A 27,959-nucleotide genomic window follows, 5' to 3' on the forward strand; every position below is an offset into this window, starting at 1 on the left:
AAAGAGAAGTAGCATACATATTTTTTTGATAGAAAGAAGAGGAGCATAATTTGAACTATATATATATATATATAACGACATGTCGTGTTCCCTCGCCGTATCTATCTCTCCGGTGCCTTCACCGTCGATGGGTCTTTTCTGTAACAAATCTTCGTTCATCTGTTCATCGCCCGAAGCTTTGAATTTATCATTGGCTCACATCAAACCTTCACCTTCTCCTCCTTCACCGTCTCCTTCTTCGCCCTGTTCGCCTTTTAGGCTTCGGCTTCAAAAACCGCCGCCTGGGTCCCTGTTATCGTCTTCTGCTTCAACGTCAACGTCTTCAATGGAATCGGGTTCGAGTGTAGGGCTTGGTCCTGGATCGGGTCCGACTATATTGAAGAGGAAGAGACCAACAAGACTGGATATACCAGCGGCGACGACGGCCTTGCGTTTCGGGGTTCCGACGACTCCGTGTGAAGTTGTGAGAGAGGTGGAGAGAGAGGGATACGGGTATTCAGTTTATTGCAAAAGGGGGAGAAGAGAGGCTATGGAAGATAGATTTGCAGCTTCAGTTAAACTCCAAGGAGATTCCAAACAGGTAATTTTATAGTATAAGAGGATTTGAAATGATGAAAAAAAGAGAAAGATGGATGCTATAATTGATTTTTGTTTGGCATCAATTATGAATTTGAAGTTGGTGGGACTCGTTTCGTTTTATATAATAACTGCAGGCATTTTTCGGTGTTTTTGATGGACATGGAGGCGTTAAGGCTGCAGAGTTTGCTGCACAGATGTTGGGGAAGAACATTTTAGATGAAGTTGTTAGGAGAAGAGATGAAACCAATGAAAGGGAAGCTGTCAAAGCAGGATATTTGAGAACAGATACCGAGTTCCTTAAGGAAAATGTAACCGGTGGGTCGTGCTGTGTGACCGCTCTGATAAAAAATGGAAACCTTGTCGTATCAAATGCTGGTGATTGCCGTGCTGTTCTTAGCAGGGATGGTGCTGCTGAAGCTCTCACCTCTGATCACCGACCGTCAAGGGAGGACGAAAGGAACAGAATTGAGACTTGCGTAAGTTGTTTCTCAAATAAATCACACTTGACTTGTGCTTTGTTTACAATTCTCATTCAAGATGTGCAATTGGACTAATGCATTATTTGTTTTCGCAGGGTGGCTATGTGGACTTATGCCGCGGTGTTTGGAGGGTTCAGGGTTCTCTGGCTGTCTCCAGAGGAATTGGAGACAATCACCTTAAACAGTGGGTAATAGCTGAGCCAGAGACAAAGATCGTTAGTATCAAACCCGACTACGAGTTCTTGATATTAGCCTCTGATGGCTTATGGGATAAGGTAGGTTTTTATTTTTTAAAATCTTTCTTTTAGGTGTTCCATATGGTTTTCCATATTAAACTTAACAGCTTCTTCCCTTTTTTTTTCAGGTTAGTAATCAGGAAGCAGTTGACATTGCTCGTCCTTCATGTGTTGGCATCAATAAACCAAATCCATTGAATGCCTGTAAAAAGCTTGTCAACCTTTCTGTTTCACGAGGCTCATCTGATGATATTAGTGTGATGCTGGTCCAGCTTGGGCAATATTAATTTACCAGTTTCTAAATGGAAGGCCATCAGTCCATTTAACTCTGGCCGAGTTTCTTGATCATTGTTAGTATAGGAGAAGAAGACAGAATCTGAAATACAAGAATTGTACCCATTGCATTGACTCAGTTGTAAACTTGTTTATAATATTTGATATTCATTGGCCTTAGAGTTGTAAATTCAGGACATACTTTATACACAATTTTCTAATAATTTATTCTGATAGTGGCAGTTCATTTTTTTATACAAGGTTATCAACTGTCCTGTTGATTATCTTGCAGATTATCAAATTCATCATTTTGATGAACCATGCAAAGCCTATTTTACAATAACAAAAATTGTGTTTTTTCTTGATTTACTTGTCTTCAATTATGAAGCAAAAATATTACCCGTTGCATAAGAACTGGTTCAATAGCTGGTATGATTCTAGTTGATTAGCTGTTGCCAAGTTTGATTATTGTCTGCATGAACGTTATTATGAATCTGGACTTCCTTTTTCCTGGTAACCTGCGATTATGGACCAGTTTGACATTGTCAAACTTCTTGATGAGCGTTCCTTCAAATGTACTATTAAGTGTCGAATTCATGTTTAGAACGGCAAAAACCACTACTGCACATTGATTGAATCATTGACCTAATCTTTATCATAAAACGGAAAGAAAATATCCTGATGCCAGCAAGACCACTACAAATTATTTCCCCCACTCAAGTTAGTTGGCATTGGCGACAGAATCATATTTTTCATGTTCAGTCATCAGTCGTCTAAATATGACCCCTTCACTGTATCTGACCCACAACTAGCACATGAGAACGAGACCGAACGGCCAATTGCTTTTGGTTTTTACATTTTAAATACTCTTACTGTCCTACATCACACATGTTCCTAGAAATACCGCAGTCTTTAGTGGAAAGAGCAACAAGTGAGGTCTTTGGTGGCATGCAACATGTACTCATGTTCTTTGTTTTGAGCTTTCAAACTTATTAATGTCTGTCCAAGTCAAAAACACATGCTGCGGCCTTGAAAAGTTCTGCTACATTTTTCTTCTTGTCTTCAAGTAATCTTAATCTATGCTGACTGTCAACCGAAGTTACAAAACCCTAATTAGGATCATTTGGAAGATCAAGGGTCAACAAAATCCATTACAGTTTTGACTTCGATAGAAACAAGCCCTCAGAACAACAGAGAGGTGCATAAATTAACCGAACTTCCAGGATTGCATGACAATTGACACAGTGTTCTGTAAGTTGAAAGCATATGATTTTGAAGATAAAGGAAAGTATATATTTATTTATATGATAACAAGTTGCGATTAGATACGCGTGCATGAATCCCAAGAAAAAGAGGGGCGGCATCAAATTGCGGGGAATTGAGGTTTGCATTTTATCGATCCCACAAAACGAAAGAAATTGCTGTTCATGCACGTCAAGACTGTCGACCACCCGATTCGTGTTCTGTTTTCTTGTCTTGCTTTGTTATGACAAATATTGACAGCCTTGGAACAAACCTCGCTGCTTTTCTGACTGGCATCCAAACTTACCCGGCTATTTGTTTAACATAGACATTCAAGTTTTCATCAATTGAGCTTGACATTAGATTTTTCATTGATGGCTGGTAAATAGTCGTGTTCCACTATAGTCTGAAACGACTATTCTCCCAATATAATATTGAACCGTAAAACCAAACCTATTGTTCTCATCTTTTATCTTTTTAAAGCATTAGCGGAAACCTTTTGTGCCATTCCTTGGTTTTGGCCGGAAACAAAATTTACGTGGACAACAATCTCTGGCATTTCCCTTTGAGTAAGGAACTTGTTCTAGCTTATCCAAAATTCGATACCTTGTTTATAGCCGGATTATACTGGAATATTGCTATTCTGCCTTTTTTATATTTGATGATTGAGTGTGTTAAATTAGCCGGATTAAGAAATGGTAGAAAAAAAAGAAAAAGGGACCTCACTTGATGGCATGTCCATCTACATACACTTTCAAACATTCAATCCACAATCAGCAAATCACATGCAACGCATGATCTTCAGATTAGATCGCTTCTCACTAGCGCCAAAGTATAATATAATCTGAAGGGTAAAATTAATCCATATAATTAGTACCAGTACAACAAGCATCCGCAATTCTGAGCGTGATTATCTGCTAAAAGGATCACGCAAATTATTTTGCTAACAGTAAATACAATATTAGTGCTTTAAACCTTAATTAAAACAATTTAAAATTTTAAAATCAAGATGGTTTAAAAACGTTATATGCCATTGTTGTTGTTATTATTATTATTACGACGGTCGTAAAATCTTATCCTGTCCCACTTGATGTTTCATTAATCCAATTTATTCATTTTATTGGAGGCTGGTGGCGTACACACGCACGTCAACAGACTTCTACTCAAACTCTCACTTGAAGAGCAAAACCCAGACACAAACTGTAGCATCGTTTGGGACTTGAAGATCGAGACAAATGGCAATCTCTCCCCTCCACACAAAACCAACAGCCTCGACTTCTTTGTAGTTGCGACGTGTACGTACCGTTTTTTTTCATGTATCCTGTTCGTTAGGCCTTTGTAGACTTGCCTTTTGGCAACCAACATGGCACCTCTCTCAAGCTTTATACTATTATTTTCCCCTTTCCCCTTTCCCCTTACTTCTCAACCAATATTTTTAGCTTAACTACTCGATTTCTTAGGTGGACATCATGTAGTGTGTTAGCTCCACCATCTTTTTAGACAAATTTGAAAGGCAAGGTGAAGTTTCTTATTAGAATTTGTGATGCTCACCTACAATTATGCTTTCCACGAACCGTGTAAGCTATTACCATGACAACCACATGTCAAAAAACACCAAACCCCCCGACACGGCGAGAACATATCTTGCAAGTAAGATACCCACCCTCCAATCAGATCAACGGTTTTCATCAATTACACGTGGCCCTCGGTTTCAGGATTGAATCCAGGATCACCCTCCACAGCTCCACTCTTCCCTCAATTTCTTTCACATAAAAAAAACATGCCTTGTTCAAAGAAAAAAACTGTTGCGCCATTTGTCAAACCGTTTTCCAAGTTATCCGTTTATAATTTCCACGTAAGACTAAGTTTTTTTTAAGTCACCACGCAAGACTAAGTATTTAAATACCCATTTGGGATCTTAAAATCACAAACCGAAAAAAAGAAGAGTTTTTCAGTTTCAGAGATGGAGAGAAAGAGCAGTACTCAGAAAATTTCTTGGAGTAGAGGGAAGTGTTTAGGCAAAGGCTCCTTCGGCACTGTAACATCGGCAACCAATAAATACGACAGTGCCATTTTTGCAGTTAAGTCCGTCGACATAGCAACGAGTCTTCCTAGCCAGTTGGAGTCTTTGGAGAACGAAATTAGGATCCTCCGTTCGCTTTCCTCTCCCTATGTCGTTGAGTATCTCGGCGATGACGTGACCATGAACGAGTCGCTGATGGCGACTTCTCGGAACCTTCACATGGAGTACTTGGCAGGTGGCACCGTTGCTGACGAAGCTATTGTTAGAACCCGGTTGGCTGACGTGGAGGAGAAGATTTTGCGGTGGCACACGCGGTGTATAGTTTCGGCGTTGAATTACGTGCACGGTGAAGGCATTGTGCACTGCGACGTGAAAGGAAAAAATGTTTTGGTGGGCCACGATATATCATCCGTAAAGCTGGCGGATTTCGGTTCAGCGATGGTTGAGATTAAAAACGAAAGCTCGGATGATAGATGTAGGTCCATGATTTTGCCACGTGGAAGCCCACTCTGGATGGCTCCGGAGGTGATTCGCGGTGAGTATCAGGGACCGAAGAGTGATATTTGGTCCTTAGGCTGTACCGTAATCGAGATGGTCACGGGGAAGCCGGCTTGGGAGGTCCAAGGCTTCAACTCACTGAATCGAATTGCTAACTCAGATGAATTACCGGAGTTACCGGCTCAGCTATCCGAGCTCGGTAAGGATTTCGTCGATAAGTGTTTGAGAAGGGATCGGAACCAAAGGTGGAGCTGCGCTCAGCTACTGCAGCATCCATTTGTAGCATCGGCTTCAGCACCGAATATCGTCGGAGAATTATCTCCTCGCAGTGTTCTCGATTTCGCCAACTCGAATTTCGAAAAAGAAGATAACACGGGGAATTCTGAAGCTTCAGCGAGAGAGAGGATTGGTAAATTAGCGACGGAAGGAAGGGTAATTTGGGAATCAGATCGATGGATAGCAGTAAGGGGTTACGCTCCTGAATCATGCGGGAACTATGACGAAGGGACAAGTACGGAACTTCCAGAATCGATGAGAACAAAGAAGGGAACGGAGGGGACAAGTTCGGTATATTCGGGTTCTTGGATGGGTTTGGTATTGTTCGATTCGTTTGACAGCACTAGCAACAGAAACACTGTTTTATGGCAATGCAGTAATTACGAGGGTGTGAAAGGGCTAAAATGGTCGAGTAGTGCACTATGGTGCGACAGCTGGGCTGATTCGTGCTGTCGGGAGAGGCCACAGAAGGAGGAGGAATTAACGATGGAAAAAGGAGAGCGGGGAATCTACATATTTTGTAATCTATTATTACAACTATTTTTGTGTAATTTAAGAATATTCAGATACAGCTTATTGCTATTTTTCAATTACTCTGATTCTTTACATTTCATTCCCAGCCTCAATTTTTTTTATTACGATCATTTATTTTTCCAAGATCAAATCAAACTTTATTTGAAAGGAGTTATTCCATATTTTCCGAGTCATCACAAAGAAAAGGAAATCGACAAAAGCTTAAGGCTTTGACATAGACCACTTACATTGGTGATGGCACACATATTTTTTAGCAATTTAAAAAAGGGGGGGGATTTAGCCAACTCCTTGTTCAAGTTGGTTTAAGGACCAAGACCCATGTCTATCCTAGAGATTGAAATTAAAGTCGAAGAAAGGATACTACTATTCTAAAATTGTTTAAAGTGATTTTAAGATGGAAAAGATAAGAATAACTTTGGACATTGGGAAAAAAGGCACACCACAAGATTGTATCGGTTCAACGCACACGTTGCTGTGCGAGTGTGGGAATGGATAATCTTTCCCTTCATCTAATTTTAAGCCCAGTTTACTTATTCTTATCCATTAAGATATATATGCTTGCTCGGATGACATGAAACAGTCCCGCACAAGAGATTAATAGAAACCAGATAAAATTTAGACCCCATCATCAGTTGGAAAATGAAAGAGACTGCTTGGCCCATGGCAGCTATCAAATCTTCGAACAATTCCTGGACTTGAAGACCATGCTTTGTCAACAAAAAACACGAACCAACTAATTCTTCGTATTGATTATCTTCGGTTAGATTCCTATCCTCTCTTGTTCTGGATTGTAGCTTGGCATTGAACCAACACCATCTGTGTCTCATGGCTTCGCCTTCCCCACTAATGTTCTCTTCCCCTACATTACGCTGAACATGATCTATGGAAACATTCGTAAAGGAAAAGGTACATTTTTTTACTCTCTTTTGGAAGAAAATAGTAGGATGGAGGAAGTGTTTACAACTGTTTTTCAATGTGAATTAAACACTCGCATTTTTCATATAAAAGAATCATAATTTGGCCACAGGGTTATGGCTTGTAGGGTATATTATTACAATAAGAAGGGAAAAAAAAGGAATACGCGGAATTGAAAAATGCTGTAGTGTATGAACAGTAACCTAATGGAGGAACACGTTTTTTTTTAAAATTTCTTCGTCATACAAGTTTTCTAATTTATAACTCTATATATATATTGCATGAATTTAACTACTTCATTAATTAAAAGAATGTTTGTTATTCTTTAATGTTTTGGGTTTGAGCATCAGTGATGCAATAAAATTGATTAAATGTTTATTATTAAATAATTGAAAGTATTTAAAACAAATATTACTTTATAATCATCTTAACTTAATTAAAAATAATTTTATACATGTTATCTTTTTTATTCTTGAAATAACATATTTAGATTATTTCAATAAAAATATTAATTAAGATAACAATGAGAAAAAAAAACATAAAAAATTTATGTAGTATTTGTTTAAAGATAACTCTTAAACATTTAATATTATATGGTCAAATCCCTAATATTTGTGATGCTCGAACTTAGGGATGGCAACGGGGCGGTTTCGGACCAAGGATTGGTCCCCCGTCCCCGTTTAAAAACTCATACCCGTCATCATTTAAAAAATCGTAGGAATTTAAACGGGGATCCCCATCGGGTAATTAGGAAAAACCGCGGGGAAACGTATATCACCGTTTAGCATAAACGGGTAATTTTCACCGCGGGGATAACCATTACCGTTTAAATTTCACACGATGACACGAGTTATTAAAAAAATAATGTCATTATCGGATCTAAACTTACTTGAAACGTCAAACACAACCAAATGCATCCAAAATATAAAAAAAAAACAATTCAAATAGACAAATATAATGACAACGACTAATAATATAATGTTTCAACTTTCATAAACGAAATCATTCTTCCAAAGTTCCAACTTCCAAGTCACGTTAACGACACCACCACCGTCATCAAACAGTTGTGACCCCCGATTGCTACAATTACACACAAAAAATTATAAGCCACCAAAAATTATATAAAAAAATTAATGATATCACGTAATTCCTAATCTCCTTTATATATATATTTTTTAATTTAAATTAAATTTATTAATATTATATATATATATAATAATTATTTTTAAAATTTATCGGGCCGGGTATCGGGCTGGGTATTCGGGTAATCGGGACGGGGATTACCAAACCCGTCCCCGTCCCCATTTAAAAATTTGGTTTTTCCCGTCCCCGTTTATCATCCCCGAAACCGACCCGTTTAATTCGGTTTTCCCCGACGGATTCCGTTTTTTTTGCCATCCCTACTCGAACTTGATAGCTCAAAGAATAACAATAATTCCTTTATTACTAATGTTGCTTTGTTCGCGTCCCTCTATAAATTTTTAAGTACTTACACGTGTGCAGATAATATATTTTTCTCTCTAATATTTTCACCAAATGAATCATACTATAATTTTTTTTAAATAAAATTAAATGGGATTTAAATCAATTTTTACCAGGTGTTGCACATGCATCTATAAATAAAATAAAGGATAAACTACGTATTTAGTACTTAAACTATTAATTTTACTCCGTTTTAGTACTTAAATTTTTATTTTTTTTCAAAATCATACCTAGCGTTTAGTTTTTATTTCATTTAGTACCTCACTGTTTAAAACTTAACGCGTTTAGTACCTAAACTATCATTTTTAGTACCTAAACTTTCATTTTTCCCCCAAAACTTAACGTTAAATTTTGAACGGAGTTCTAAAATGAAATAAAAACTAACATTAGATATTCTATAATTTCCTTCAACTCCTCCAATATTAAATGGATCCGATTCGATTGTGAATTTAATTACGACTCATTAAACTTTATAGAAATTTTAGGGTAAAGTACACAAAATGATCGCTCCAAATATAGGACGTTACTTTAATAAGTTTCTCAACTATTAAAAGTTATAAAATGATTTATTAACTTAAGAGTGTTGTTTTATTGAGTCCTTCAACTATTACAAATTACAAAATGGTCACCCAATTATTTATATGTTCCAAACTCATTATTTTCCATTAAAAAATTAACGATTTTCTGAGCTGGATGTTAACCTGCTGACTAAGATATGATAAGATCATATTTTAAAGATGCTTACTAGCATCGTCATTGCTTTCAAGCACTGACTCGACGTCATGATATTTCAAACATTAACTTGACGGGATAATATAAACGGAGAGTCAATCCACAAAATATAACTCAAACAATTATGTGATTAGATTTTGTCATATACTAGTCAGTAGGTTAATGTCTAGCTCAGACGATCATCAATTTTTTAACGAAAAAGGATGAGCTTGGAACATATGGATAATCGAGTGATAATTTTGTAACTTTTAGTAGTCAGGGGACTCAACAAAACAACACCTTCTAGTCGGGAGACCATTTTATAACTTTTAATAGTTATGAGACTTAACAAAATAACATCTTATAATCAAGGGATTATTTGTGTATTTTACCTAAAAAATTAATTAGATCATTAATAAGCGAGACATAGGAGTTAGAAGATTTACGGGTATGATGATTATTCCATTTAGTTTGAGTTTCGTTCTCAAGTCTTTTGACCATTAAAAAGTGTTAATTTATTTTAGGGTAAATTATGTATTTATTATTTAAATTATCAGTTTTAGTTTGTTTTAGTATCTAAATTTTTAATTTTTTAAAATTATATATAAAATTTAGATAAGTCCATCGTTGACTATTGATAAGTAGCCCAATCTCGTAGTTTAGGATTGATTCACTCATCTGCAAAGTGGACTCTACCAGCTGGCAAAACTCACGAGATATTGCTGTGAAAAAAAATAATTCACGTGATAATGCTGTATGTTGAAACTTAAGAATCAATACAGATAGGGCCTGTATGTTGAATAGTGGCTATGCTGCATTTGCTGGTGCTACAAGGGACGCTGATGGAGAGTGGCAATTCTGATTCACGAAGACCATTGGTGTATGTTCAGCATTTGATGCGAAACTTTGAGGAATATATGAAAGATTGAGCAATATATGCAGGGACGCATGAATTTATTTTAAGGGGTGTATACTTAAAAAGTTATATTAAAGATTTTAGGGTGTGTCAAATTAAATCATCAATAAAAAATACAAAGAAAAAACCTAAGATATAAGGGAAATTAAAATTTTTAAGGAGTGAGACTGCAAATCTGTAGCCCCAACACCCCCTCTCGATCAATCCCTGAATGCATGGAAGATGGAATTTCGTTCTGTCGTAAAAGAAACTGTTATTAGAAAAGCTATTAATCTTTTGAAGCATGTCACGAAATCAGCATTTGGATCTTCGATGTTGTCGACTATTGTTGAATTGATGCAGAGAAGCTGGGTTGTGAAAGTAAAATTTGTTTGTCGTGAAAGGAATTAGGTCGCTGACGCTTTAGTAAAACTGGCATGGCAATTGCCATTTGGAATCAATCACTTTGGAGAACCGCCTGATGTTGCTCGTAACATAGTGCTAAAGGAGCAGACTGCATCTACTTTAGTCTCTTTAGTATAGTTTTCTGATTATTTCTTTTCCATTATAGTAAAAGAAATGGTTTGTAGCATGCGTTTTTGTTATAACGTAATCAGGCCACATGTTGTTCTTTACTCTTGAGCATGCCTGGATCAATAATATGGTCCATTTTGGGACGAAATTAACATCACCAAGTGCTGGTTGCTCTCTGTCGGCTTATTGAAAGCTTGGACTCAACTAAATTTAAAGCCTAAAAGTTAGGGTAGTGTGGGAGAGGGCATCTCATCCCCTTAGTAGCTCTATTGTTGATTGAGTTGAGTAAAAGTGTTTTTTCCTTATTTTGCTGCCACCCATAGAATATGCATTCATGCTTTACAAGCGCTAGTAATACCCGAAATGAAAAGTGGGTGGAGATTTTGCTCCATTAACACCACGTCCAACGACTAGGATGGGGTTGCCTCCAATGTCCATATATCCCGCTAAAGGATTCCATTGCATATCCTGATGAAACCAGGGTAAGTTTTTGGGTGTGTTTGGTTCGCGGAATCTTACATTACCGGGAATACTTTTTTCCCAATAGTAACATTTTTTGGTTAAAATGATGAGAATGTCATTATCTCCAAATTCTTAGGTAATCTTACATTCCCATCACTCTGGACAAGAATACCCTTAGACTAATGAATTCATTTTATAATTATCCTTCTAAATTCTTATTTTTTATACTTTACTCAAAATAATAATAATAATAATAATAATAATATACAAAGAGTTTGATTTACTAAAATATTAATAATTTTGAGTATTTAAAATATTTTATATTTGTAATATTCAATATTTTATTATTTTTAATTTTATGGGATGAAAAAAATAGTATTATTGTAAAAATGTAATTATTTAAAGTAATATTATACTACCATAATATTATTTTTTATATTATATTATATATAAATAAATATAATACTTATGAACATTATTTAAAAATATAAATTTAATATACTAATTATATTAATTATATATTAAATGTAATTTCTCCTCAAAAGTTAGATAGTATAATGATTAAAATATTTTTATGAATTTTCATTCAAATATTTATAAATTAATATTAAAGTTTAACTTTAAAAAATATATCATAAGGATAATTTGGTAAAATATGCATACAAGTAATCTTATATTTCTCCAACCAAACATTGTAATCTTACAGTCCTGCTAAACAAACCAAACAAGGTAATACAATATTCTCATAGTAACGTTACATTCCAGTAATCAAACGCTCCCTAAGTTTTTGTTTGGAATACAATAGGGTATTCATCTGTTCACCGAGTCTAACTAGAAAGCATAAATTAGTTAAACTCAGTTTAATCATATTAACATACTATTCTGATTAGATAAGATTGGATTAACTTACAATTGGTCGTTACACACAATATATATATATATATATATATATATATATATATATATTTAAAAAAATAATATATGATTCAACCTATCAAGCGACATCAGTGGTTAAAAGAAGTGTTGATGTTATTCTCCTTAGGGGTCTTAAGTTTGAACACTTGTGCATGCAAAATATATGCATTATAAAAGGCTAATAAATATTATGAGTATTATTATCCGTTATTCGATGGAATAAGTTGAGATATTTTATTTATCTTCTTAGAAATGATACTTCTTAGAAATGATATTTCTTATCATTTAGATTTTAAACAGCAACTACAAAAACATCAAATACAAAAAAAAACCCTCTAAACAACAAGAATTTATAAAAAAATTACAAGTTTTAAAAAGGTTCGAAGAAAATTTGTCTAAATAAATTATGATGAGACAATTAATATCTAAAATAACTTGAAAGAATACAATTTTAATGACAACAGTAAAAAATAAAAGACAATCCTGAAGACTGAAGAGGTTTTTAAAAAAAATAAAAAAATTAATTGTTGTTTCATGTAAAAGAAATTATGTAATCTAATCGTTTTAGACCTAACCGTAAAGAGACAAAAATAATTTTTTTTAAATAATGTTATAATTTTAATTGTGTATAATTCAAGTGACCAAAATTGAAGTAGGGTTAAATTTCGATGACTAATGATTAATGTTATTTTTTTTATCAGAAAAAGAGGAAACACAAAAAGCCAGCAATTCCATTCAGCTCCGACCTGAGGCAGGAAGCCTCTATTAGCGACCCGAATAAAAACGCCCTAAAACCCAAACACCCTCCTTTCTCTCATTATTGATGGAAAAAAAAACACTGACTACTTTTACATTTTGCGTAAATCTCACGCCGCTTCCTTCCTGGCTACTGCAACAGTTAAAAACAAACACTTACTCCCTCCCTCTCCCGTTCTCCCCTTTTTATGAAAAACCCTAAATTTCCCGATCTGTATTCTGCACCTCTTTGGGAAAAAGCGGAAAACAATAGCTGCACTCTAAAAAAGCACTTATGGCAAGCAAAGAGCCCGAACACGAGCACAGAGAAGACGGAGAAGCACCCGCCGCCGAAGATGAAGACACCGGAGCTCAAGTGGCTCCCATTGTCAAGCTCGAGGAAGTCGCTGTCAGCACCGGCGAAGAAAACGAAGATGCCATCCTCGATCTGTCAGTATTCTTCTTATATAAATATTTTTTATTCCAATATTCGTTTATTTTCTACAGATCCGAATGGTCCGATTAGACATAATTTTATTTACCAGGAAGTCGAAGCTGTATCGATTTGATAAAGAAGGGAATCAATGGAAAGAGAGAGGAGCTGGTACTGTGAAGCTTTTGAAGCACAAAGAGACGGGGAAAGTTCGTCTTGTCATGAGGCAATCCAAAACTCTCAAGATCTGTGCCAATCATCTGGGTATCTTCTCTTCCTCAATCCTGTTGCTGCTTGTTTCTTTTTCCCTACTCTCTGAGTTCATAGTCTGTATAAAAAATTGTGCAGTGTTGCCGACGATGACGGTGCAGGAGCATGCTGGGAATGATAAGTCGTGCCTGTGGCACGCTGCTGACTTTTCAGATGGTGAATTGAAAGATGAACTTTTCTGCATTCGTTTTGCATCCGTGGAAAGTAAGTATATTTTACTTTGAATCACTTCGCTACTTTGCTAAATTCGTTGATGTTTCAATTCTTTTCTTAATTTTTAATTACGATCTGGATCTGCATATCAGGGTTTTTCTAACTCAACAGAATTTCATAGATTGGACTAGCTGAGCATTTTGTTTAGTAGTTCATTCTTCCTAAATTTTCTTCTCTTATTGACTGAATGAATTCTTGGTTGAACACGATAATGATTGCATTTTACTAATTTATATCATGAAGTTGCAATTGACTCTCCCACATACGTATCGATTACTACTACCACTACTACAATCCTGTATGCTTAAAGTATGGAGTGAACTTCAATTTTTCACTGCTCAGGTATCTTATGTTGACATCAAAGGAAATTGGAAGCATTTTATGTGTTAACCATAGTGATTTTCTTCGGTTTGATATTTACATTCTTGGAAAACTAATACTATGGTACAAGGTTAAATTTAATTTCTTATTGATGCCAAATGGCTAGGGGTGAGCAAAACTTGACTCAAAAAATTGATTTTTTCCAATTCTAAGTCATTCGAGTCAACTCAAATTATCAATTTGGTTTTCGAGTTCGAGTCGAGTTAAAATTTTTAAATTTCGAGTTACTTGTAAAACAAAAAATTTGACCAAGTATTATGAGAATTTTACAATAGTCCCTGATTTCATTATTCCTTCAATTTCTCCTTCATTTTAAGTCCATTTTTTTACCAAATTTGAACCATATGCTCCTAAACCATCGTAGAATACATATGTACTTTCAATTCCTCTTTTAGATAACAAAATTTCTATTTTTCAATTTAGTCTCAATTTTTTATAATTTCCTAATTTCTTCAATGCATCCTTTTTTTTTAAGTCTTTTTTGTGAATTTGAACCACATGCTCATATATCACAATAGAGTACCTATGTAACTTCAATTCTTACTTTTTTAATAAAAATGTACTCTTTTTAATTTAGTCCCTTAACTTTGCATTTTACTCAATTTGGTCTTTTGACTATAATTGTTTGCAAATTCTTTCTTCCCATCAATTTCTTGACTCCTTTATACTCTCCTCAATATTTTACCCTCAAAATACTTTCTTTAAAATAAAATTTTATGAATATATTTTATAATTTTAGATTGTATTTAATATATTGAATAACATCATAATGTAAAAAGAATATAAAATATATATGTATCTTATATGGTTATAGAAAGTCAAAAAATTGGAACAAATACTTGCCATAATACTATAAGTAATTGTAATAAATTAACATAGACACTCGAATAACTCGACTTGAAAATATTTCTATTTAAGTTCGAGTTGTAAAATGCGACTTGTCAACGCGAATGACCTGAAATTTTTTAACTCGACTCGATTTGATCGAATCTTACCCCTACAAATGGCGTTTAGATAAGATATGTACTCTAGGATCCCCAAAGGAAGATATTTGAAATTAACTGTTGTTGCTTGGGAATTATTGTCATGATCATGCATGTTTGAATCCTTGAGCTGAATTGAAATCTTTTAGACTTGATAAAATCTGTTAAATATATTATTTGGCCCTTTAATTTGCTAGCAATTCTTTAGAGATTGATTTACCATGAAAAGTGCTTGGATGGAACTGTGAAAGTTGACTCTATTTCTTATTTGAGTGGAAAGTGTTTAGAGAATCAATTACAGTTAACAGAGCTGGGTTGAGATTGTTGTTATGGATGACTGCAATGGTTGTTGGAGATCTGGCTTGTTTTTTATTTTATTATAATGACTTTTTTGCTTTGAGGGAATAAAGCCTTTTGGTTTTTACTGACTTTACATTATTCTTAAAATTAGATTGCAAAACCTTTATGGAAATGTTCCAAGAGGTTGCTGAATTGCAAAAACCGAATGAGGAAAACAAAGATGCATCTGCTGCTGCGGAGTCACTTGAGAAGTTGAGCGTCAAAGAAAAGAAAGCTGAAGATAAAGCTGGTAAGGCTGTTGCTACAAATGAAGGAAAGGAAACAAAAGCCTATGATACAGATAAAGCAGATATTGAGAAGAAAGATGGGGAGGCAACTTCCTCTACTTAAAAGAAGGTTGGGTTTGTTTTCCGTGCCATTGTCTTTTGGGGAATATGGGAGTTTATGGGTTGGAATGGTCGAGCTCTTTTGTGTACTTGGGTTTGGGGCGTTGTCGAGGGTTGGTTAAACCCTGTCATATTTAAAGTCATGTCGAGGATAGATTTCATTCAACTGGGTTTTTTGCCTGGTAGTAGTAGTGGTACTTTGTGTCAAATTTCTTTTGCTGCTCTGCCCATGCATAGAGAGAGTTGGGGGTTTTGAACAAAAAAAAAGTTGGGGATTATTATTTTGAATATTTTTTTATGTGTTTCAAGAGTAAAAAGATCTCGTTAAAGGGAATTTGGTTTTGCCAGAAACGGCTTTTATAATTCAGTTGTTGGCTTCAACAAAAACGCATATTATATTTCTACGGTATTAAGAAATTATTGCATAATGGAAAAACCCAAATATATTTAATTAGAGCTGTTATCTCATTTATGATGAAAGAATCCTCCTAAGCTTCTCCCTGTAAAATCTCGTGTTATGATGTAGTTGAGGATTTTTTTTGGAATTTGAATTGGAGGCAACAACAATGTCGGGGGTGCAATGAGAGAGGAGATTCGTAAATGGTGGGGAAATGATTGTCTTATGGCCAACCATTGCACCGTGCTTCAAAGAAACAGGATTATAATCTCAGTTCCCATATGCGAGAGAATCATGTCCTTGGACTGCGAGTCTGAACATTGCAGAACTAAAGAATGCGAGCATCATTCCACACTTGTACATCCAGCCCCTTACTACAAATATATCTTTAGAGGAGTAAACCTTTCTACAACCATGAATTAGAAGCACTCCCTTGAATGTTGATTTACATCACCAAGACCAAGGACTGGGCAAATTTATCACGTTTAGTAAAAAAATCCACCCTTGTTTAGCGAGCAGAGCATTACTCGTCGATATTGCTGTACGAATCTCTTGTACACCATAGTTTTAACGGCTAGCACAGAAGATCCCAACTACACGGCTTTTGTGTGCAATCATGATCATAAATAACACCAACATAAATTCCAAACTATTTGGTTAATCTTCTGTTATGACTCAAGAGCCAGCCATGCCAACTCAACAAACTCTTAAGCCTTGTTGGTTACGGCAACTGGCTATAAAAGGCAGTAGAAAATAGAAGAAAAGGCTTAAAAATATTGTTACGATCTGTTACTCTCTCCCCTTTTAGTTTTCTCTCTATTCTTCCCTCGTATTTCTCATTCTATCTTTCTCTATTTGCTGTAACTTCTTGTTCTTTAGTGGAATACAGCTTAAGTTCATAACATCTTTCCAGTCACAAATTAACTGACAAACGATGCAAGAGTTGTTGGGTTTTTTTTTTGGAATTTGTAAAAAAAAAATAATTGCACTCATAATAATACGTAACGTGATTTGATTTCTTTAACATATTATATTAACCATTACGAATAATAATAAATAATATGTAATGTGATTGAACGTTTATTGTCAAATGATTAAGAGTATTTAGTACATTTAGTAATTTATAATCATTTTAGTTTAATAAAAAAAATCATACTCACACCTTGTATGTATTTTGAGTATGATTTTTTTAACGGAAAAAGATACAAACCCTCCAATGAATTACCAAAAGATGATATTTCTTAACGCCTTTGAAAATTAAATATATATTCTGTTTATAAGATATATTATTTGATTATAAAAAAATTAATTACCAAATAATCTTCTTCATCGAGATTTCCTGGCTGATGAGATTTTCAAGCCAAACAATCGGCTGAAAGAATTATCTCTTATTTTTAAAATAAAGAAATGCTCGGTATGCATGCCCAAATACTTGGGAGTTTCTCCTCTTTGAACACCAAGAATTAGAAATAACTCCGACATGGGAGAGAACTCATGACTTGCCATCAGTAATCGAAAGTATTCATATGTATACATGCAAGCTAATTTTAAAATAATTTATATTGGGTTAGTTTTCTATTTTTTTTTTAAACTTAAAAAACTGCGTGAATAATTAAACTTACTAAATAAAGAGTGTAAAGTAACATTACTATTTTGCCAGCGACTCTACACAATCAAGCCACTAATCCCAACTAGAATAAACCCAAAACACCCTCCTTTTTTCTCATTATCGTCCAGAGAAAACCCTCACTCCCTCTCCCCTTCTATAAAAACCCTAACAGCCTATATTCTCTTTCGCTTTGTTATCTCGATTAAAAGAAATAGGCACGACTCACCCTTAAAAAAACGTTATGGCAAGCAAAGAGCCCGAGCTCGAGCATAGAGAAGACGAAGAAGCTCCCGCCGCCGATGATGAAGATACCGGCGCTCAAGTCGCCCCTATTATCAAGCTTGAGGAAGTCGCTGTTAGCACCGGCGAGGAGAACGAAGATCCCATCCTCGACCTGTCAGTATTTTTCTATTATTTATATTTCCGATATTCGAATATTCGTTGATTTCTCAAGAGATCCGATTGAAATGAATATAAGTAACTTTATTTTCTAGGAAGTCGAAGCTCTATCGTTTTGATAAAGAAGGGAATCAATGGAAAGAGAGAGGTGCTGGTACTGTGAAGCTGTTGAAGCACAAAGAAACTGGAAAAGTTCGCCTTGTTATGAGGCAATCTAAGACTCTCAAGATCTGCGCCAATCATCTAGGTATCTTCTCTTCCTTCTCTGTCTCTCCCTAAATTAAGTTTCTGTGCCAGTGTTCCTTTTTCTTCCATTTTCTGATTATTTCATAATTTTGCAGTGTTGCCGACGATGACAGTGCAGGAGCACGCTGGGAATGATAAATCCTGTTTATGGCACGCTTCTGATTTTGCAGATGGTGAATTGAAAGATGAACTTTTCTGCATTCGATTTGCATCGGTTGAAAGTAAGTATATTTTACTCCAAATCATTTGCTACTGCGCAAGGGCAGTTCCATTAAGCCCCTGCGTGCCAAGTGCATCCCATTATTTTGGAAAAAATGGTTAAATCTAATTTAATGTCTTAAGGATAAAGAAATATTTTTTTTGCATATCTATTATCTTTAAGAAAAGAATATTAAAATTTTGGACCCTTTCTTAAATTTCTAGATCAGCCACTGCTACTGTGCTAAATGAAATTGATTATTTCAACTCCTTATTTAATCTCCGATCTAGATCTACACATCAGGACTTATTAAGTAAACGGAATTTCTTCGAGTGGACTAGTAAGAGCATTGATATTTTCTTTGAGTAGTTAGTGACTTGCATTTTAATCAAGTGTTCATATCTTGTTGAATGTTTGAATGCTTGGTTGAACACGATTTAAATATTTAAAATGAATTTCATAGTAACTGAAATTTTACTTTTGTTCAATATGTGTGAGTTGGTATCAGTTTCAAAATATGCATTGAAAAATGATTGCATTTTACTAATTTATAGTATGAACTGGCAAACAAATTTCTCAATTAAATGTTGAGTAATACTAGTTCTGTTTTCTTAAAACTTGCAGTTAACATCAGTTTATTCCCCAGTAGCCCATGTTGAATTTGAAGGAAATTGAAAGCATTTTTGCTTGTTAACCTTGGTGGTTTTCATGGGTTTGGTATTTCCCTTTTTTGAGAATAAATCAAATGGTATAAGGATAAATTGAATTTCACTGTTGATGACACGTCATTTAAATCGGATGTGTGCTCTAGCATGTCCAGTTGAATAAGCTTAAATTAACTGTTGCTGCATCTGAATTATTGCTGTATTGTGCACATGATTGGATCCTTGAGTGTCTTTTAGACATGATAAAATTAATTATGCGTATGATTTGACACTTTAATGTAATAACCATGCTGGAGAGCTTAATATACCATGTAAAATGGAACTTTGAGTCCTCTTTATCATTTCGTGGGAAGTGTTACAGAGATTATCAGTTACAAAGAATAGAAATGGGTTATGATTGGGGTTATCAATGGCATGTGATTGTTCTTTGTAATTTGGCTTCTGTTTGGTTTTAATACAATGACTGTTTTGCTTTGAGGGAATAATGACATTTGGATATTACCGATATAACTTTTTTTTTCTTAAAACTAGATTGCAAAACCTTTATGGAAATGTTCCAAGAAGTGGCTGAATCACAAATATCAAATGAGGAAAATAAAGATGCATCTGCTGCTGCTGAGTCACTTGAGAAGTTGAGCGTTGAAGAAACGAAAGATGAAGTTAAAGCTGAAGAGGAGAAGGATGTTGCTACAAAGGAAGAGAAGCAAACAGAAAAAGCAGATGTTGAAAAGAAAGATGGGGAGGCAGCTTCCTCTACCTAAAGGGAGTTTGGGTTTGCTTTCCATACCCCAAGGCTTTTGGCGAATATGGTGAGATTTGTATTCTTTGAAACTAAATACGTAATATATGAGTTGGAATGGTCGAGGTCCTTGTGTCCTTATATTTGGGTGTGTGTCAAGGGTTGGTCAAACCCCGAGTTCTTTGTCAGTCGTGTTTGCGTGGTTAGTGCGTTTGGGATTTGGACAGAGTGGAGGAGGATTCATTCAACCGGAGTTTTCCTGGTAGTAGTATCAGCGTCAGTTCAATTTCTGCTCCGACCATCCATTAATTACTTTTGAAATTTATATATATCTGTGTCTCGAGAGTTGAAATTTTGGGTGAAAAAGAATTTGGTTTGCCAGAGTTCGCTTCAGATATCCATTCTATTTCTACGTTATTAAGAAACGAGTATAAATGAAAGCCCGTAAAATTTATATGATTAGAGCAATTATTTTGTGGTCATTTGATGCGTGTAACAAAGGAGACTAAAGGAAAGACGAATCCACAAAGGACAAGCGGGGGAGCACATTTGGAGAAGCAAATGGCCTAAGCGTTTGGTCCGTCTATGAAAGTAACTTGAAGCCGGATTTGAGATAGCAATTCGTAAGATCCTTAGCGTCCGCGCTATGGACAGCAAAGGTAGAGAACGATGTTAGGAGAACTAAGATAAATACTAAGGTTCCGTTCAATTTTTAGAAAATATATATATTTTTTATTTTTAGAAAATAATTTTCATTATTAATATTTTGAAAATTAAAAAAAAATATTTGTAGTTATTATAAATGGAAATTTGAACTCGTAAATAAAATTATATTAAACATATTTGATATACATTTTTTCAAAAATTGAGACGAACAAATTGTCAAAGTATAAATTTAGAAAAAAAATTATATATAAATTTAATATGTGAATTATAAATAGAATAAAGCTGATAAGAAATTTTATAACATAATTTTTTTAATTAGTCATTAGTATTTGATTTATTGATCGATTAATTCATATCAAAAATTGCAAAGGTGATGATGACCCTTCCAACTCATTTTGTTCCATTATAACACAAAATTTTAGTTTATAATAAAAATACAATATTAATGCATATTGAATATTAATTAAATTAAAAAATAATAAAAATATTGTTGTAAACAAGAGCACATAAAAATATCATTAAAATAAAAAATATGTTTAGTAGTATTTAAGGTCTTTAAACTTTTGAAAAAAAACTAGTTTATGAAAAAAATCCATCTAATTCTTTGACTAATAAAATTAAATATTGAATGTCACAACGTTTACATGACAGTTTACAAAGCTTATAAGCCAATCTACAATATTAATGTAATAGTTTATGATGTTGTTGTGGTAGTTATTGATAGATGATGATGTGGTAGATGTGTTTAATTAATTTTTTTAGTTAAGTTTAAAGGCCTAATTGATTCTTTTAGACAGTTTAAGGATTTAATTATTTTTAAAAAAATTAAAAATATTTAAATTTAAAATATAAAATAGGTAAAAATGCATTACATGCCTATGTATTTTTATAAAAAAAAATCAATATGACCCTCTAACTGAAAAAAAAAACTCAATTTGAAGATAATAACATTCTCATAATTTTAACTCAAAAATACTATTAGTAGTAATAAATTATTACATAGTAATGATATTTTCCGTAAATAAATATGTGAATACAATTATGAAAATAAATCATTCTTCTTAATAATGATATTTTCTACTAACTAAATGTCTAGTTAATGATATGAAAAGGGAGAGATAATCCTTGTTTCAGTAGGTACCGTTAAAACCATATATAATACACATTTCAGATCAAGAGATATGAAAGGGTTGGACCCTCTATGATTTAGCAAATCCCACTTACATATATTAAACAATATAAAACAGACCAATATATGTAAAAGAAGAAAAAGTGGTTGATATTATCATTTCCAGAGACAATAAAACGTGCTACATATTCGGAACCCGGGAACCCCAATAAATGCGTCACCCCTTAGTGGTGATTATATAGGGATTCGATTACGAATTAATAGTATTCCACTCGAACTCGTTAAAAAATTTTATTATTTGATTGAATTATTTACTAATTAAATTTGTTAAAATTTTATTTAAATCGTGCTCGTTAAGAAAATTTGTTGCTCGACTCATTGCTCGTTAAGTTCGTTAGAATTTTACTTGACTCATGATCCTTAAGAAAATTTGTTACTTAACTCGTTACTCGTTAAACTCACCGATTTTTAACTACAAGTTAAATCTACTAATACTATATAAAACTTAATATAAACACAAATTAATAAATTTAACAAAAAAAATATTTAAAATCTAAACACTAAAATAACAATCCATAAATAGATTAAAATTATAATAATTACGGCTTTATTTTTTGGTGTAATAAAATAATAATTATTAATATATAATATTGTATTTTTAATTATTTATTAGAAAATTAATAGATTAATAATTTATCTTTTTTATTATATGTTAGTAAATTAGTAATTTTTATTGGAATAGTTTTTTTAAAAATAACAACTAAAAAGTTATAAAAAGTTAACTAGTTACTCGCAAATTTATTTAGTCGAGTTAAACTTTATTAGACTCAATTAGTTAAAATCTCAAACCAATTTTAAATCGAATTAAACCAAATTAAATTTTTATCCAATTTTAATCGAATCAAATTCAAACTATTAATAAATTACTCAAGCCATTAAACACCCTTATCACCCCCTAATTGAAGCGGCAACTCCATGTTATATTGCTGTGTGTACGTTATAGGGTAAAGTATGTATTTCATCATTAAACTTTAATATTATACTATATAATATTCCCCGTCCGGAAGTTTGTACAAACGTCCTATCTCTGTTGCCTGCTGTCTTGACTCATGCATTGCAGTTCACGACGGCATTGAAAGGAGAAACCATCAGTTTTTGGCGAACGCATGGCATTGGCACTGCCAAGACATCTGGCTATTCGTCTGGTTGCACGGCACTATCATTAGTCGCCCGGCACACCGTTCAACACATCCCTCATTTTCTTAACCCTACTTTTGGAATTGTTTTCTCAATCTAAACTAATATATTAATATTATAAGATATAATACAATTAGAAAATGCTCCCATTCTTCCAATTAATTGGGGCCATTTTTTATTTGCTATTATTATTCTACTTGCTTTACAAAACTGCAATATTTTTATAATTATTTAATATATTAAAAACATCACAAACATATATTGTTAATTGAAACTTTGAAAATAAAAAAATAAAAAAAATACAATGCACTACTTTTATGTTTTTGTTTATTTTACATTGAAAGAAAACTGGTAATCATCATTTAAACAATAAATAAATAAAAAACGAGGTGAGAAGAAAGATGCGAGTTTGTTGACTCTGTTGCATGCCCATGTGAACATGGATGGATATTAAAACCAAGCCGCTTTGCCCATGCCATTTCTCTTTCTTCCCGACTCTGCACAGTCTCTCTCTCTCTCTCCCATAACAAATTAAGCAACAGATACAAAAGAGATTCGGAAAGTTGTCTAAAGCCTCTTCCCTTTTTCTCTGTAAGTTATTTTCTTCATTTTCGCACTAATCTTCTTCTTCTTCTTCTGCTACTACTATTTTTCAACAAAAAAAATCAATTAGCGATTCGGGATAGTTTTCTGGGTTCTGGAAATTGAGATCGGCCTTTAGGTTATAACATGCCTACCCGCATCCTACTCAAATGATTTTAGAGATTTGTCACACCTCTTCATGATATTTATGATGTAGAAATCTATCAGATGTTCTGCTCTTCTATTATTCCTATCGACTTATTTGATTATCCGCATCAAATCAACGCGTTTTGAGTGATACCGTTTCTATCCGATTTTGGTTTCTTCTGGTTATCCATATCCGTCCCAAAAAGTTGTCCTTATCTTGCTTCTATTTTTTTTTTTGTATTTTTGCAAATAAATTAGTCTTAGAATGACGGAATGCATCGAAACACAGCTGGATGACTGCTTCTCAAAGTTGTACAAACAATTGAATTACTGCTAATAGTCTTAATTGTCTTTGAAGTCAGAGTACAACTCAACTGACGCTAATAATGCGTGTGCTTTCTCCTCATACTATAGCTGGAGTCCATGCCCCATTTGATATTTTATGGAATGGAACAAATCAATTGAATCATTCATTTTACCAGCTATATTCATGTGCAAATGCTAATACTCTACTAGTAGTGTAATAATGTTTAAGTATTGTAACCCTATATTTTTACGTACAAGTACTAATTTTGCTGTTATGTAGGTTGGATACTGATTTGCACTGTTTCACTGAACCCAGGTTTTTTTTATACCCGATACTGATCAGTGATCCGCACACTTCTAGCCAGCTTCCAAGATGGCAAATTCTTCAGTACTAAATTAATCTGTTCCTTTTCCTAAACATACTTCTTTCATTAGCTTACTTAACTATATCTACAACTATACATGTCTAGGTTCTTTTTATATTTTACTTTTATGATAGCAAGCATTTAGCATTAGCATTTTCCAGTTCTGAATTTTCTTACTGCAATTTGTGTGTAATATCCTCTGCTTCTAGCCTAATAATCCAAGCTCAGGCTCAATATCTACTTATTCATGTTATGATTCTAGTCAAAATAACAACATAAGCTATGTAGTGTAAATCAATAATACAAAATGTTCTTGCATTCTGATGCCACCAATTAATTCTTTATTTATAAAAAAAAATATACTAGTCTATAGCTAAAGCAGATCTTTTCCTATTTAAAAGATTTTATCTAGAGTTTTTGTTCAAATAAATTTTGAAAAATAGCATTATCGATTGTGCAGTGAAGATGTTATATGTTTCTTAATTTTGTTTTTTCTTTTCTTTTCATTTTAGGGTCATTTAACTAAAAGTATGAAGAGACTAGAATCCAGAAAGACACATTCATGGTGGTGGGATAGCCACATCAGCCCCAAGAATTCAAGGTGGCTAGCAGAAAATGTTGTGGGTAAGTTCTAAGTAAGGTGTTGCTATAATTCCCCCCCCCCCCCCCCCAACACACACACACACAAAAAAAAAACATACGCACCCACCAACCAAATCCCCTTTCCAGAATTCAGGCAACTAATCAATTTGAGTTAAAGCAAAGTAGTCAATACCATAGCGGCGGGTTTCTGGTTTTTCTCCAGTACTGGCACTCGGTACCAGTGTGTTTTCTGTATACCATTTAAGGTTTATCGTTATTTTTAAAGCATTTTTCAATATATATATATATATATAATACAAATATACCTCAATTACATGCGTATAAATATATTTATATTAAAATATAAGTCTTAATATTATTAAATAAGTTAATGCAAAAAATAAAAAAGATGTAAGATATAAAGAATTAGAAGTTAGTTTAAAATATTAAAATCTTTTACTAATCAGTATCGACCGAAATAGGTCAAAACACACCAAAATTTTAACCTGAACGGTACTTGAATTACTTAGTACTGGTTTAAGATCGGTACTGGTACGGTATTGACTTTTATGGGTCGAAGACCATAAGATTATAGCAAATACTTCAAGTTCATACATGCCTTTTCTTGTTTCCTTTGTCACAACTGAAATGAGATATCATAGGCGATTTAAATCTTAATTCTTTCCTGTGTTCGCCGAGTGGTCTTTTCCTTTCTTGTATGCATGTCAAAGGTAAATGTTGTAGGTGTTTTACATCTTCTTGAGCTGAACAGTTTGTTACAATGTTTAAATGCTTGATCTTTCTTTTGGGTGAAGCGAAGAGATGTTTAGGTTCTAAAAGAAGCAAAAGTTACTAAATTAGAAATCAGGGTAGTATACTATTAGTCACTTCCGCTCTTATCGTAATTCTGGTGCTTTTCTCTTTTGCATCTCAGAGAGAATTTTGTTTCTGAAATCAATAAAATACTGGAAATGTCAAACAATAAAATAACATTAAGATTGTTGAATACAGAAATGGATCGCAGCGTCAGACAGACGCTGAAGCTGATTGAAGATGATGGAGATTCATTTGCAAAAAAGGCTGAGATTTATTATCAAAGGAGGCCAGAACTTGTGTCTCACGTTGAGGAGTTCTACCGCATGTATCGATCTTTGGCAGAGCGTTATGACCACTTGACAGGAGAATTGAGGAGGAATATTCCATCTGACCTCCAGTCTCAGGGTTCCGACTTTTCTGATATTACTTCTGATCTACCCTCGAATTGGCCAGCTTCAGACCAAAGGCTTAGTCGCCGTAAATCTGGCCCACGAGCTGCTGGTTTTACTGTCTTCCTTGGTTCTGGTGGGAGTGATGTGTACCAGAAAGAGGACGACGAGTTATCTACTCGAACAGATTCTGAAACAGAATCTGATGCTTCCTCAGTCAATAATTACTCAGTTTTTTCAGGGAATGGGAGTGATCAAGGGTTGAACAGGAAAATGGTCGAGTTGGAGATTGAGCTCCATGAAGTGAAACAGAAGCTACGGATGCTAGAGGAAGAAAATACAGATGGTTCGGTGAGGGGGGCAAAAAATAATAATTCTGAACTTCTTGCTAGAATTAGGGAGTATGAGGAAAAACTTGAAATTGCTAACAGAAAAATACAGCTCACTGAAGAAAAAGTCACCTGGTTGAGGATCGAGCTCCAAAAATATAAACCGCTAGAGGCAGCCGACTCGGACTCATCTGAAGAAGGAAGTGTCAAGATGCACAAGACAGAGCAGATTGAGGTAAATCAGGCATTAATGGATCTTGAAAGTAAGAATGGTATATCTGAGAAAGATAATAGACATGCAGATGGCAAGATGCAAGCACTGGTGGAAGAATTAAGCATCACTAAAGAGATTCTCCAGGGTTCTGAGAAAGAAATTGCTAGTTTGAAGCTGGAGAAGAATCAATCTTATGAAAAAATTCAAAGGTTGCAGGGTATGCTTGACACGGCTCAAAGGGAGATAGTCACATGGAAATCCAAACTGAATACAGAGAAAAGAGAGGTCTCCAAGCTGCAGGATAGAATTGCAATGTTAAAGAATAGTTTATCAGACAGGGATCATGAGATCCGGGATTTGAAGATAGCTGTATCTGATGCTGAGCAGAAGATTTTCCCCGAAAAGGCTCATATCAAAGCTGAAATATCAAAATTGTTGGAGGGACGAATTTGTTTGGAAGAACAGCTCAGAGAATGGGAAGCACGTGGCCGGTCCTTGGAGGAGGACATCAGAAAAGCTGTGAATGATAAAAGAGAATCAGAGGAGAGGCTTCGTGGGGAAATTGAGCATTTAAGACTGGAGATTGCTGAGAGAAGCGATTGCATTAAAGTTTTGAATGAAAACCTCGAGACATTAAAAGCAGAGAGGGATATGCTTGAGAATAGTATTGTATCACTGAGAGCAGAGATTAGTTCTAGGGATAATCAGATTGTTGAAATGGACGAACATCTCCAAGAATTAAATGTGGAACATGTGGAGCTAATTGCTAGTGCTGAAGGGGCAAATAAATTGGTGGAGGAACTGGAATCAAAAGCCAAGGAAGTAGAGGATGTGATTGAGAGGCAAAGAATCACAATACTGGAGGGAGCAGAAGAGAAAAGAGAAGTTATAAGGCAGCTTTGCTTCTCCCTTGAGCATTACCAGGATAGGTATCATTGGCTTCGGCAAGCATTTATGGGGCAAAAGAGAGTTCCAGTTTTGACAACATAAATAAGCAATGCTACAGAGAACCATTTCATTTTACTTGGTTGCTCAATTTTTTTGTTTTGAGTGAAGTATCTACATTATTGCACAAGTCCCTGAAGGTGTCTTTGTCATCTCCTGCGTGTTTAATGATAGAACAGTAAACAGAAGTTCCACTTTAGATGGAAAATGACAGGTTTGCTCACAATGCTAGCGCCAAGAAGATGCTCTCTAATTATGCTCGAAATGTCGGATCTGGTTGCTG

At 34.4% G+C, this 27,959-nt stretch overlaps 5 protein-coding genes across 7 annotated transcripts; all 5 read left to right on the plus strand.

Annotated features, from left to right (window-relative positions):
- Positions 1-14,169, plus strand: LOC120194197 (probable protein phosphatase 2C 25). Of its 2 annotated transcripts, XM_039196582.1 has the most exons (5): positions 1-580; positions 714-1,055; positions 1,154-1,333; positions 1,423-1,610; positions 14,157-14,169. In XM_039196582.1, the coding sequence occupies exons 1-4, from the start codon at positions 80-82 to the stop codon at positions 1,579-1,581; spliced, it is 1,182 nt and encodes a 393-aa protein (XP_039052513.1). In that variant the 5' UTR covers positions 1-79; the 3' UTR covers positions 1,582-1,610; positions 14,157-14,169. The 2 variants fall into 2 exon arrangements, with proteins under 2 accessions (XP_039052513.1, XP_039052512.1); XM_039196581.1 differs by lacking the exon at positions 14,157-14,169 and having other exon boundaries at positions 1,423-1,824.
- LOC120194305 (mitogen-activated protein kinase kinase kinase 18-like) lies at positions 4,729-6,353 on the plus strand. The gene has a single exon (XM_039196644.1). The coding sequence runs from the start codon at positions 4,773-4,775 to the stop codon at positions 6,351-6,353; it is 1,581 nt and encodes a 526-aa protein (XP_039052575.1). The 5' UTR covers positions 4,729-4,772.
- On the plus strand, positions 8,080-27,854 carry LOC120194195 (protein NETWORKED 4A-like). Of its 2 annotated transcripts, none has more exons than XM_039196579.1 (4): positions 8,080-8,084; positions 24,402-24,424; positions 24,914-25,025; positions 25,995-27,854. In XM_039196579.1, exons 2-4 carry the CDS (start codon positions 24,410-24,412, stop codon positions 27,719-27,721), a joined length of 1,854 nt encoding a protein of 617 aa, XP_039052510.1. In that variant the 5' UTR covers positions 8,080-8,084; positions 24,402-24,409; the 3' UTR covers positions 27,722-27,854. The 2 variants fall into 2 exon arrangements, with proteins under 2 accessions (XP_039052510.1, XP_039052509.1); XM_039196578.1 differs by lacking the exon at positions 8,080-8,084 and adding an exon at positions 23,495-23,592 and having other exon boundaries at positions 24,353-24,424.
- LOC120194201 (ran-binding protein 1 homolog c-like) lies at positions 12,968-16,040 on the plus strand. Its single transcript, XM_039196585.1, has 4 exons — positions 12,968-13,239; positions 13,335-13,486; positions 13,571-13,696; positions 15,521-16,040. The coding sequence occupies exons 1-4, from the start codon at positions 13,085-13,087 to the stop codon at positions 15,757-15,759; spliced, it is 672 nt and encodes a 223-aa protein (XP_039052516.1). The 5' UTR covers positions 12,968-13,084; the 3' UTR covers positions 15,760-16,040.
- On the plus strand, positions 17,888-20,332 carry LOC120194202 (ran-binding protein 1 homolog a-like). Its single transcript, XM_039196587.1, has 4 exons — positions 17,888-18,157; positions 18,256-18,407; positions 18,502-18,627; positions 19,802-20,332. Exons 1-4 carry the CDS (start codon positions 18,003-18,005, stop codon positions 20,029-20,031), a joined length of 663 nt encoding a protein of 220 aa, XP_039052518.1. The 5' UTR covers positions 17,888-18,002; the 3' UTR covers positions 20,032-20,332.
- Positions 27,855-27,959: the final 105 nt, after the last annotated feature.

The sequence above is a fragment of the Hibiscus syriacus genome, unplaced genomic scaffold (assembly GCF_006381635.1).
Source record: "Hibiscus syriacus cultivar Baekdansim isolate YM2019G1 unplaced genomic scaffold, ASM638163v2 tig00116997_pilon, whole genome shotgun sequence".
Taxonomy (NCBI): Eukaryota; Viridiplantae; Streptophyta; class Magnoliopsida; order Malvales; family Malvaceae; genus Hibiscus; species Hibiscus syriacus.

Coding starts and splice junctions, on each gene's coding strand:
- LOC120194197 (XM_039196582.1), top strand. CDS start 80: ATGTCGTGTTCCCTCGCCGTATCTATCTCTCCGGTGCCTTCACCGTCG. Junction 1,056..1,153: donor GGAACAGAATTGAGACTTGC/GTAAGTTGTTTC, acceptor TTGTTTTCGCAG/GGTGGCTATGTGGACTTATG. Junction 1,334..1,422: donor CTGATGGCTTATGGGATAAG/GTAGGTTTTTAT, acceptor TTTTTTTTTCAG/GTTAGTAATCAGGAAGCAGT.
- LOC120194305 (XM_039196644.1), top strand. CDS start 4,773: ATGGAGAGAAAGAGCAGTACTCAGAAAATTTCTTGGAGTAGAGGGAAG.
- LOC120194201 (XM_039196585.1), top strand. CDS start 13,085: ATGGCAAGCAAAGAGCCCGAACACGAGCACAGAGAAGACGGAGAAGCA. Junction 13,240..13,334: donor GAAGATGCCATCCTCGATCT/GTCAGTATTCTT, acceptor TTTATTTACCAG/GAAGTCGAAGCTGTATCGAT. Junction 13,487..13,570: donor GATCTGTGCCAATCATCTGG/GTATCTTCTCTT, acceptor AAAATTGTGCAG/TGTTGCCGACGATGACGGTG.
- LOC120194202 (XM_039196587.1), top strand. CDS start 18,003: ATGGCAAGCAAAGAGCCCGAGCTCGAGCATAGAGAAGACGAAGAAGCT. Junction 18,158..18,255: donor GAAGATCCCATCCTCGACCT/GTCAGTATTTTT, acceptor TTTATTTTCTAG/GAAGTCGAAGCTCTATCGTT. Junction 18,628..19,801: donor TCGATTTGCATCGGTTGAAA/GTAAGTATATTT, acceptor TCTTAAAACTAG/ATTGCAAAACCTTTATGGAA.
- LOC120194195 (XM_039196579.1), top strand. Junction 25,026..25,994: donor GCTAGCAGAAAATGTTGTGG/GTAAGTTCTAAG, acceptor TGTTGAATACAG/AAATGGATCGCAGCGTCAGA.